At 36.2% G+C, this 12,473-nt stretch overlaps 1 protein-coding gene across 2 annotated transcripts; it reads right to left on the bottom strand.

Moving 5' to 3' along the window:
* Positions 1-3,076: 3,076 nt before the first annotated feature.
* LOC137725344 (GATA transcription factor 24) lies at positions 3,077-8,281 on the bottom strand. Of its 2 annotated transcripts, XM_068463995.2 has the most exons (7): positions 7,755-8,281; positions 7,008-7,091; positions 6,769-6,902; positions 5,477-5,587; positions 5,102-5,207; positions 3,616-3,687; positions 3,077-3,513 (listed from the first exon to the last, which is right to left on the bottom strand). In XM_068463995.2, exons 1-7 carry the CDS (start codon positions 8,022-8,024, stop codon positions 3,406-3,408), a joined length of 885 nt encoding a protein of 294 aa, XP_068320096.2. In that variant the 5' UTR covers positions 8,025-8,281; the 3' UTR covers positions 3,077-3,405. The 2 variants fall into 2 exon arrangements, with proteins under 2 accessions (XP_068320096.2, XP_088551020.1); XM_088694894.1 differs by lacking the exons at positions 3,077-3,513; positions 3,616-3,687 and adding an exon at positions 4,534-4,683 and having other exon boundaries at positions 7,755-8,243.
* Between the last annotated feature and the right edge of the window lie 4,192 nt (positions 8,282-12,473).

The raw sequence follows: 12,473 nt of genomic DNA on the forward strand, positions 1-12,473 counted from the left end.
CTTAGAGTGTCTAGGGTTGGGCCATGAGGGTCTCTTAATGCCTTCTTTTTTCTTCTCATCTGGTTTAAGTCCAGAGGCTTGAACAAATCAATGCCAAGTATAAGAAAGCAACAGACATACACCGGCGAGTTGCAGTGTTTAAAGAAGAAGATTATGTCGTAGTGTTCTTGAGAAGATAACATTTCCCTACTGGAACTTACATCAAGCTAAAATCATGAAAATATGGTCCATTCAAAGTTCTTAAGCGAGTTAATGACAATGCTTATGTTATTGATTTGCCGAATGCTACGTAAATTATCAATACTTTCAATGTTGCTTATGTGTATGAGTTTAAGGACGATGAAGTTCTTTATCTTGACCATAACTCGGGGTCAAGTTTTTCTAAAGTGAATGGACACTGATGTAGAACAAATGGTTGAATGGATGGAGGAGAAGATGAATTGTCGGAAGACAAAAGGCGTGGTCATAGAAGAGGTGTTCTTTTCCCATAAAAGTCGCTTGAGCCATCTTTCGCAAAAACTTGTTAAAGCAATTCTCCCACAAAAGTGGCTTAAGCCATCTTTTGCAAAAATTCGTCAACAATAGCAGCCTACTAATAAATGGAGCACTTTATTATTTGTCTTTTGTGATTTCAACGGCTTTGTTATTTGTCTCTTAGTTTTTCAAGGGTTTTATTGCTTGTCTTTTAGTTTTCTTGAGCAAGCCTTTATAAATTGTTTTTAGGCCGTATTAATTATCAAATTTTCAATTAAACAACAACCCTTTGAGATTTCTCTCAAATTGGTGGACTCCATAATTTTATTCTCGAAAGATTTACGCTTGTAATCCTTACTAACTTCGTGATGTGCCACAATGGTGTAGTTTTGACTGCCTTTTCTCATTTGGGTGGCATAGGCTCTTGTTTGGGGTAGTAATCATGTTTCGAAAGCAAAGTCCTCTAGGAGATCGCGGAGGAACGGCGAAAGACTATTGCTCAAGTAATGCTCTATTACACTGTCATTCATTTTTTTAATTTGTTACGAGGATGTGTAGAGCTTAGGGAATTGAATGATCATAAAGTCCATGGCTATACAAATCAATGACGGTAAGGTTACTTGATTTACAAGAATACAAAGACAACTAGGAGAAGAAATCCAACCCTAACCCTAAACTTGTGGTACCTTGGTAGGTATGTATTAGATGGGTGTATCAAACAGGAGCAACACTTGTCGTTAAGAGCTACAACAAGGAGAGGTTGAAGCAAAATGTCGACATCTTTGACTGGGAACTATCTAAAACGGACATTGAGAAGACCAACGGAATCCAGCAACGTAAAATGATACTCAGAGAAGACCTAGTTTCAGTGAATGGATTGTCACCAAACAAGCCACTTCAAGATTTATGGGATGTTGAGCTATAAGCAGATTTAGGAAAGAAGAACATATACTACGACAATGAAGATTTCATTTGATCATTTCTAATTCCCATAAATAAAAAATTCACTAAAACACAAAATGAAAAACAATCGAAATTACAAAGACAGTTGTTTCCGACTCTAATATGACGGTAGTGGCCAAAGTGGTGTGTTGAAAAAACAGTTGAAGAGGCTGGTTTGGGAAATTTTCCATGATGAAGAACAGCGGGTTGAAGGGTATATTAATATAAAAATGGTCTATGCATTGGGTCTACGGCTTTTCTCCACTAAACAAGGGTGGTTCTGAGCGAATCGTAGCCAAGGAACGATGGAACATTCTGGCTGACCGTCATGCAGACGTGTCGGGCTACAACCAGTCTGGAATGGTCTTACGATCCATTTGTGGTAATGACTTAAGGACAAGGACAAGATCCCTTGAAGAATGCCAACTCAAAGCATCTCATAAGTTGATGTCTTCATAGGGTTTCTTTTGTTTTATTTAAGGATGATGCTAAGAGACCAAATTTCTAGACTAAATTTCTAAACCAAATTATGTGTCATCAATAGGAAATAAACATGTTAACTATCACTTAAGTAATAATTAATCATCAACATACACATCATTTAATTTACAAAATTTGGTATAGAAATTTTATATGCCTGGCATTACTCTTTATTTAATGGTGTTTCATGTAATTTTTAATTGACTAAACATTTTTCTAGACTTATTATATTTATTTATAAAGATTTTTTTTTATTTTAACTAATTAACTATGAGGGTATATCCGTCTTTAAAGGGATTATGTGAAAGTGAATAAAACCTCATGAGGGTGTAGTGATATTTCTTAAACGTAAGAGGTTGTGTGAAAATAGGAAAAACCTCAGGAGATGTTAGTGTTGTTAGCAAAAATCATACGATAGATAACATTATAGATAACATTGGCGTACTTCAGAAGAACTTAATCCTAACCGGCTGGGCCCAAATCCTAAATTAAACTTATTATTTTCCAACAATAAATATCAAACAAATCTGAAAGAGTATAGGATAATTACGGGATGATTTGAGATTTTGGTAATTTAAAAAAAAAAAACCAACTTACTAAAAAATCTAAAACAACAAATTTGTTTGGTAAAACAAAAACCAAAAAGTGTTTTTTTCTTTTTTTAAATTGTTGTCAGTGATAGGGGCAAATCATAAAAAAGTAGAAGCACAGCTTCTAAAAAAAAATGTTTTTTTTTTTTTCAAAGCATAGTAATTAGTGTCCGTTTAATGATATTTTCTAATAGCAAATATACTCCCGCATATTTTATAAAATTACAAACTTTACCCCTACATTATTCTCTTTGGCAATTATTATATCACATTAAATACCACATCTTTTTTAGTCAATTAACATATTCACGATAATTTTATATAAAAGTTTACAAAACATCTATATGTAATTTTTATTTTTATATTTTGTTAAAAGCACTATTACCAAAAAATAAAGAACAAAAAGAAAAAAAGAGTTTACCAAACACTTAATAACTTTATTTTTCAACTATTTATTCTCACAGTACAGCAGAAACAGTTTTTTTTTTTTTTTAACTACATCAATAGTAAACTAGCCGACGATATAAATTGGCAAAGTAACTGAAATACGAAGAGTGTTAGAAATGAATTCGAATTCCAAACTCAAAGAATTTAGTAGAAGCTACCGCATGTTATTTCCTACTTCATGCAACAAAAATACAAATGATTACATCGATTACAATGATCATTTGACGAACCAAAAAGAAAAGATTGCATTGATCACTATAAATCAACGTTCTCGATTATATGCTCTAGACAAGGAAGAACTGCTGCTACTGCAAATGCTACTAAATAAAAGAGTTTCTAAATTTGGTTCCAATACTTAAAATTATACAAAATAAAAGAGTATTCAAACCAATTTATTCATAGCTCCAAGTCCCTAAACCGTATGTGCTTTCGATAATACAGCAAACGGAAAACCACCAGGCCACGGGGGATTTCACAATTTCCTGTCTACGGTCATGGCTGAATTATTGCCATTAGCTGAGGAAGGGGCAATGTTGGCACCCATGGCTACAACATCGGAATCCTGAACTCCGCCGTCAATCTGATTTAAAACAAAAACAAAATGAACCCATGAAGGAATTCCAGGTATAAAAAAAATAACAACTTTCTTTATCTTCTTTCGGGGGTGCTTGGGGTGGTGTACCTGTTCAATTCCCTTTAAAGAAGGATCCTGGATACCTACATTTAGAACCTTAGGAACACCTGTTAGAGATCCCTGCAAAATGTTGAGCATACAGTGTAAGATGAGCGAATAATTACCAGCCATTACTTCCTATAAAGTTTTAGTATCCACCACCACAGAGGTGTCAAACACCATCAAAAATATATACTACACAAATGAGATGCAAAGTGGCTGAAATGGTCTTAGCCTAAGGATTAGTAAACATATCCCTTTTCAAGAACATTTAAATGGATTCAAAAACATTGTTCGACAATGCATTTTTTATAGAGGATAATTCATCTGCATGTCAGGTCCAGTTCTGCTGATCTAATTAATTCACTTGCTTATCTCTACCTATCCACACATAAGGGATGGAGTGAAAACATGAAGTCCCACATTGGGACATTCTAAACGCCTTCATTTCAGTATGTAACATTGAAAGTCTCTCCACTTATTGGTAATTGCTTTTGGGTCGGACGCTCTAACTTTTAACTGGTTAAGTATTTTATTAAGGTATCTACTAGGCCCTAAACCATGGAATAACGAGAGAGTAGTAAGTTCATCCTATGTTTCCTACTAACTGTTTGGATTTTCATCCAACAAATTCAACTAGGAATGTTGTATTTATGTGTCGTAAGTGTTTTATTAAGGTATCTACTAGGCTCTAAACCATGGAATGATGTGTCTAAGATTTGAAAAACTCCTATGTACACAAATGCATACACCCACAAACAGGTCTTGCAAGTAATGAAATTAGTAACCAATCCAAACTGATATATCCATGATTACAATATACCCATCAGAAATTGCCAGCCAGCTCTTTCCCTTCCGGACTGAGACTTTGTAAGCTGACAAGAATTTTTGTTCTGACCTTGGACAACTTGTCTACTATTTAAAGAAAAACATTCCCACTGCAAGGCGTTTTTACAACAGTGTAATAAAATCTAAAGGAGGAGAAATGGTTACTTGTTTCAACTAAGAACTTGTACACCAAATAGTTGCTCTCTGCTAAGGTCCCCAACAGGAAGTTCTTGGATTTGATATAAATGACTGAAATGCATTAAGATGCAATGACCAATTGTGTATTTAAGCCATCCATAAAAGAATCCAACACTTCTATTGAGGAAAAGTGACATAAGCAGTGAAGAAGAAAATAGAATTTAACCTCAACCTCTCAAAACACTTGTAAGTGAAACAAAAGAATGCAGAAGTGGAGATCATGGAGAGAATCCATTTCTTATTGTGCATTCATTTCTTAATGTTTCATGTGTGGTTATAGGTATATTGTCTCTCACAATTAGATGGATCTGTTTTCTCTCATTTACGCGATTGAATATTCCAAAAGAGAGTTATGACAGCACAAACAATATAATGTCTCATTTGCACTCATATATAACTTTTTAATTATGCCTACATCGTAAAGAGGATTAAAAGACAAAATAACTAAGGATTTATAAATCCCACAAACCTTGTTGGCCCACTTCAGCCCACATGCATTACATAGAGTCCTTGGGCCTGCTGGCCCACGACGCATCATTGGAGTTGACTTTGAGCTTATCCCACAATGTGTACACCTGAAACGGCATTAAGCATTATGTTTCAGAACACAGAGAATGTTAGTATTTATCTTGAAATAACGAATACACAAATTAGAGTATAAAACCTGCATCTCAATGTCAAAACAGCATCTCTTTGACTCTTTCAAGGAGAACGAAGAATAAACCGGAAATTCAAAAAAATTATATAACGGCCCTGAACCTTATCAGGACCTATCCTAAAAAAATAAAAATCTAATTGTACTCAAAGCATAATCAACAATATATGAAGATGGATTGACACTTACGAAGTTTCCTGCATGCTCTCATCTTGTCCAGAGCCCTGTGTTGATGAAACAGGGCCTCCATCATCAGAACTACCCTTGGACGATGTAAATTGACCCTTCTTACGCTGCATTCTGAAATATGTACACATCGTATATTATAAGATGGCCAGGACAAAAAGGATTCTGGAACAAAACAAATGTCAATTCATTAAAAAAAATCGTAGGACTGAGTGACAATTCCTATTCCATTAATGTTTTCCTTAAAAAGAGCTGTCCTTCAGGTCTATGATAACTACAGAAATCCTGACCTTCAATTTCGTTTCATATCCATGCCATTTGCACTGTGGTATAGAAAGGCTTTATGAATGAGATAACCTTTACATTTCACTTTAAAAGTACTCAACTGAAGAAAGAAAAAAATTGTAAAAAAAGTTTCATATACAAAAGATCCACTAGAATTTCCAAATAGAAGACCAGTCTTTTGCAAACACATTCATATGCACTACGAGCTTATGGTAATGTCCTGACACAATGTTATCTATTTATTTCCTCAATGTCCGATTGCTTTAGATTTGTGTATGAAGTTGTGTTTAGGAAAGGACTGAGGTGATAATTCCAGCTGATCGTGTATCTATTTCCTGGGAGAAACTTAACTCTTTGGGGAAAGGAAAAAAGGTAAAGGTTACATGGATCCATGCACTGTTGGCGGTGATCTAGTTTGGGTTGGAGAGAAGAAACATAAGAACTTTTTAAAGTTATAGAGAAGTGGTGAAGGTTTTCTGGGATGAAGTAAGGTTTTGATCCCTTGAGCTTCAGTTTCTTGTGAGTTCTGGGAACTATTGTCTTTCATTTTATTTTTCAGACTCGAGGGCTGTTTTTAATTAATTTTAGGAATGCTTTTTTTTTTCCTCTCTTACTTAATTTAAGCAAACTGAAAATAATATGTATAGTTGAATATAAAAAGATATATATGTACATCAATCTGTACAACAAATTCCTCTAAGAAAGATATCTTACTGTTGTTTATAATAATAATACAGATCGCTTGATGATAAGCATACCAACATCAAGACCATCAAACACTAGTGACCGCACTTACATATTATACCAATCCTCATTCTTCAGTATATTTTGTCTCAAAATATAAAAATAAAAACAACCACATAATCAGAAATGGTTGTGGTAGACAACGTTAAAAATCATGATATACATTTCCAAAGGAGACTGTGTCTTTGTAAGAGGAAGGAAAAAGAATTCTCAATTCAGAAAAGATAAGAAAAATGAAATAATGAAAGTAAAGGATCATGCCGAACCTGAGTGCAACTTCTTTCCGCACAGTGTAACGGATTTTCTTATCAAAACAACGTTCTTTTCTCTTCTCGCGAAACCGACTTAAAGAAGCAGCTCTCTGCGGTTGAGTTGGCCTTGCAGGTAAGTCATTCATACCCTGGAAGGAATGCCATTATAGCAGCAAGCAAAGTGAAGAAAGTTAACATGAAAACTACAATTTCTAGGAACTTGGCATGATTTATACGTATCTAAAAGTACCAACTTGCTGGTTAAGAGGAACTGGCCCCATTGAAGGAATGCCAGAAGGGATTTCATATCCACCCAAAAGCAGCAGTACTGCCTGCACCTGTGAAAAAGAACCACAAAAGCTCAAGCTTCTTATGTAAACCTCTCTCATTAACACCTGAAGCACCTATTTTGATTCGTATGACAGGTTTCCCGTACATATAAAACCTAAATAAATAAGTTGCCCAAACAATACTCAGCAAACACTGAATCACTGAAAAAAATATATATATTTGCTTGCTACATAACATAATGAAACAAAGAACCGCTCCATTGTTGAAAATTTCATTGAAAGACTAAAAACTTTTAATTTACAAGCCATTGTCCAAAATAACATGTTTTCTTCCGCAGGACAAGTTTACAAAAACCTCTCACACCATCTGCGATAATCAAACCAATAGGCCACATAACTCTTTTGAAATTCAACTGCTAATAAATCACGTAAATGAACTACGTTTTCGCGCATGACAAAGCAAACACCAAAAATGTACGCATTACGGAAGTGCAATGAAACACACATCCTTCATAAATGCAGCTACTTAAACAATAAAGCATGACTCACAAGTTCCCCTAATAAAAATCAAACTTTCAGAGAAGAACAAGACATATCAGGTATAGCATATAGAACAAAACAACAAAAGAAAAACATATAAAGGAATGAGAAACTGCTGCAAGTGAATCACTACCGCTGCACAACTCGCATAAGTTGAGCACTAAACCTTACCTTGTCGGGCGAAACAGCGTCGAAGACATAAACCTCGCCATGAAACGAGAGAGTTAGCTGATCAGAGGCACCGTTTGCGGCGGCCGGCGGAGGGTATTCGGAGCTGGGAAGGTAGAGTTGATTTGGAGGAATGGCGGTACTATCTTCGAAGCGTATGTTAGGGTTGTCAATGGGCTCTTCAACGTCGTCGTCTTGGTCGTCAACTTGGTTACTCTGCGTCACTCCTCCTGTGCTGCTGTAAATTGAATTCTGGTGCTCGGACTCTGCCATTTCAGATACGAAAAAGATAACCCAGAACCGCAACCTCCAATTCACACACAAATACTAAGTTGATTGAAAGCAATCCAAACCCTAATTTTGATTTCCTTAATTTTTTTAATTAAAAAAAACAAGAGAAATTTTTGTCTGAGAGCAAAAGAGTGAGGACCATAATTTGGGAATTCAATCAGCAATGGGAGATGGGAGCCAGAGGTTGAGGATGACGGGTTCGGGAAACAAACCTGCAAGTTTTTCACATTTACAGATATGCCACTGACTTGGACAATTATTATTATTTTATTTTTTTTACACGAGGACAGTGTAAGTTAATTTTAATTGGAATTTAAATTTCGTTAATACAGATTTTGTTAATTTCAAGGGTAAAGTACACAAAACTACCTCAACTATTAGTGTCATGACACTTTCATACCTCATCTTTTAAAATTGACAATGTCATACCTCATCTTACGAATTTGTGCCAATGTTATACCTTCCGTTAGCCTGCCGTTAATTTGTCAGTTAAATGCTGACGTGGCTTGATCCAAACCCTACTTTCTATTAAAAAATTAAAAAAATATTAAAAAAAATTAAAAAAATCATTTAATATTTTTAAATATTAAAATAATAAAGAAAAGTTAAAACAAAAAAAAATCAAAACCTTTCGTCCTATCCACCCCCTCCCCCCTTCTCTTTCTCCCCATCTTCTTCTTCTTCTCTGCGTGATTCAACCGAAAAAAAAAAATTTGAAAACCCATCAACCCCCAACCCCCACCCCCCCCCCCCCCGGAAGAAGAAGAAGGAGAAGGAGCAGAAAGAAATAGAAGGAGGAGGAAGAAGAAGAAGAAGAAGAAGAAAAAAAAAACCCATATCTCATTCGCCGATTTCGCAAGGGGAAGGTGCGAGGTTGGGTGGGTGTAGAGGGTGGATGCGAGGGGAAGACGAACTGGGATTTTTTTTTTTTTTTTTCTGGGTTGCAGGTAAGGGCTCGGGTGGGGGGGAGAAGAGGGGGGATGGGGGAAAAGAAAGAAGGACGCAGGGGGAGGGTGGGAAGGGATGAAGTTTTTTTTTTCTTTTTTTGTTTCTAGGTTGCAGGCTTGCAGCAGGGGGTGGGGGGGATGCGGGAGAAGAAAGAAGGACGTCCGGGGGGGGGCGGGGCGGGGGGGGGGGTGGTTTTCTTCTTTTGTTTTCTGGGTTGCAGGCTTGTAGCAGGGGGTGGAAGGGATGGGGAATAAGAAAGAAAGATGTTTGGGGGGGGGGAGGGGATGAAGTTTTTTTTTTTTTTCTTTTTCTTCTTTTGTTTTCTGGGTTGCAAGCTTGCAACAGGGGGAGGGATGGAGGGAGGGAAAGGGTTGTTTTGTTTTGTTTTTTGTTTTTTGTTTTTTGTTTTTTGTTTTTTGTTTTTTTTACTTTTCTTTATTATTTTAATATTTAAAAAATATTAAATGATTTTTTTTAGTTTTTAATAGTATTTTATTAATATAAAGTGGGCCCTAAATCAAGTCACGTCAGCATTTAACTGAGAAATTCACGCCAAGCTAACGGAAGGTATAACATTGACACAAATTCATAAGATGAGGTATGACATTGTCAATTTTAAAAGATGAGGTATGACATTGTCAATTTTAAAAGATGAGGTATTAAAGTGTCGTGACACCAATAGTTGAGATAGTTTTTTTGTACTTTACAAACTCTCACTCATTCATAGGAATTTGAAAACGACAATTTATAAATTCTGACTTATTTAAAGGCTAATGCTCAAAAAACTAAACTTTTAGAAAGAGTTTGTAAACTAAATGATATGTCACCAATATGAATAAGCACCTGCAATGGGAGATGGGAATTCAATCAGCAATGGGAGATGGGACTTTCATACCTCATCTTTTAAAATTGACGATGCCATACCTCATCTTACGAATTTGTGCCAATGTTATACCTTCCGTTAGCCTGCCGTTAATTTGTCAGTTAAATGCTGACGTAGCTTGATCCAGACCCCACTTTCTATTAAAAAATTAAAAAAATATTAAAGAATTAAAAAAAATCAGTTAATATTTTTAAATATTAAAATAATAAAGAAAAGTTAAAACAAAAAAAAATCAAAACCTTTCGTCCCATCCACCCCCTCCCTCCTTTTCTCTCTCCCTATCTTCTTCTTCTCTGCGTGATTCAACCAAAAAAAAATTTGAAAACCCATCAACCCCCCCCCCCAAGAAGAAGAAGGAGAAGGAGAAGGAGGAAGAAAAAAAATAAAAAAAATAAAAAAATAAAAAAAAATCCCTAACCCATTTCGTCCCTCCCCCCCCAACAAAAAAAAAAACCAAACCCAGTTCGTCCCCTCCCAAAACAAATCCAACCCCCTGCCAACCCAGAAAGAAATAGAAGGAGGAAGAAGAAGAAGGAAAAAAAAAAAAAAAAAAAACCCAGATCCCGTTCGCCGATTTCGCAAGGGGAAGGTGCGAGGTTGGGTGGGTGCGGAGGGTGGATGCGAGGTAAGACGAACTGGGATTTTTTTTTTTTTCTAGGTTGTAGGTAGGGGCTCGGGTGAGGAGAGAAGAGGGGGAATGGGGGAAAAGAAAGAAGGACGCGGGGGGAGGGTGAGAATGGATGAAGTTTTTTTTTTCCTTTTTTGTTTCTGGGTTGCAGGCTTGCAGCAGGGGATGGGGGGGATGGGGGAGAAGAAAGAAGGACGCCGGGCGGGGTTTTTTTCTTCTTTTGTTTTCTGGGTTGCAGGCTTGCAGCAGGGGGTGGGGGGGGGATGGGGAAAAAGAAAGAAAGACAGGGGGGTTGGGGATGAAGTTTTTTTTTTTTTTTTTTTCTTCTTCTTTTGTTTTCTGGGTTGCAGGCTTGCAACAGGGGGAGGGATAGAGGGAGGGAAAGGGTTGTTTTGTTTTGTTTTGTTTTTTGTTTTTTGTTTTTTGTTTTTTTTTACTTTTCTTTATTATTTTAATATTTAAAAAATATTAAATGATTTTTTTTTTAGTTTTTAATAGTATTTTATTAATAGAAAGTAGGCCCTAAATCAAGTCACGTTAGTATTTAACTGAGAAATTCATGCCAAGCTAACGGAAGGTATAACATTGGCACAAATTCGTAAGATGAGGTATGACATTGTCAATTTTAAAAGATGAGGTATGAAAGTGTCGTGACACCAATAGTTGAGGTAGTTTTTTGTACTTTACAAACTCTCACTCATTCATAAGAATTTGAAAATGACAATTTATAAATTCTGACTTATTTAAAGGGTAATGCTCAGAAAACTAAACTTTTAGAAAGAGTTTGTAAACTAAATGATATGTCACCAATATGAATGAGCACGTTTATCAACGTTTAAGTCATAATCTAATAATTACCTTCCATGTTATTTTGTTTACAAATTTAGTCTCCCTAGCATCACTCTTATGAAAATTCTAAGTTTATTTCTCTTATCCAAACATAGTGTTAAGTTAATTCAAAAATAGAGGATTTGAATTTGCTCAGACTGCCTGGCTAGTAGCTCCAACTACTTTCTGCCCTTGGCTCGCGGCTCGAGGACTTGGGTCTCCTACCTGTGATATGTGGTTGCCGTAGCAGCGAAATGAGTTGCTGCAGCATGCTCCTGAGCTTCAGTTTGGGCTGCTACTGCTGCAGTGGTCCTTGTCGTGGGCTGCAAGGTGGTGGCCACGATGATGGGCTCCTCCTGTCGTCGTGTTGAGCTTAGACGATCATCGTCGTGGGGCCACATCCTCATCTCTGCACACCGGTCCAAATTCTTCAACGTACGAGGTTCCGTTCGTTGTGGTTTCAGAATTTCCTACTATTGTATTCTTTTTCCAAGGACTAATCAATAAACTTTTCTAGCAAAATTTAAATGGTATGATGTGTGAGAAATTCAACGTAACAAAAAATTCCAAAAACCAATTGCGAGAGTCTTCTTTGTATATTTGAATTAAGCTCTCAATGAGGGGTCGTTTGGTATGCAAACGGGACGGAACGGGACGGGACGGGACGGAATAGTGGTTCCACATAATGTTTGGTATGTGCAGGACAGAACGGGAGAGTTGTTTCGTTTTGCGTTTGGTAAGTGCAGGACGGAACGAAACCAAAATATTAAAATGACTAACTTACCCTTGTTCTGTCTGTTGTTTGGTACAATGTTTGGAACGGGACGAAACATTTTTTTTTTTCTTCTTCTTCTTGCTGTTGCTTATCTATGATATATTTTGTACACTATATTTTTTTTCTTCTTCCTCGTCATGATCATTCCAATTACGTGAGATGGCCATATAATCTATCAAAGAAGCCATAATATTACATATGTAAAACAAAGAAACATATTGTTAGTGGAGTAAACATGATGCAATTAAGTTAATATCTGCCTATAGCTTTTTACAAAGCTAAATTACTTCCTAGTGGAAAAGGTAATCCAGTGAACAATATATATGATCAATTAAAAAGCAAATCCAGTGAACAATATATATGTTCTTT

The sequence above is a fragment of the Pyrus communis genome, chromosome 5 (assembly GCF_041283825.1).
Source record: "Pyrus communis isolate YQ-2024b chromosome 5, ASM4128382v1, whole genome shotgun sequence".
NCBI classification, from domain to species: Eukaryota; Viridiplantae; Streptophyta; class Magnoliopsida; order Rosales; family Rosaceae; genus Pyrus; species Pyrus communis.

Bases quoted from the DNA above. Each gene is read 5' to 3' on its own strand.
- LOC137725344 (XM_068463995.2), bottom strand. From the start codon at position 8,024: ATGGCAGAGTCCGAGCACCAGAATTCAATTTACAGCAGCACAGGAGGA. The intron at 5,588-6,768 runs GTTCGGCATGAT...TACATATTTCAG, and splicing joins CGGAAAGAAGTTGCACTCAG to AATGCAGCGTAAGAAGGGTC. The intron at 5,208-5,476 runs GTAAGTGTCAAT...ATGCCGTTTCAG, and splicing joins GAGAGCATGCAGGAAACTTC to GTGTACACATTGTGGGATAA.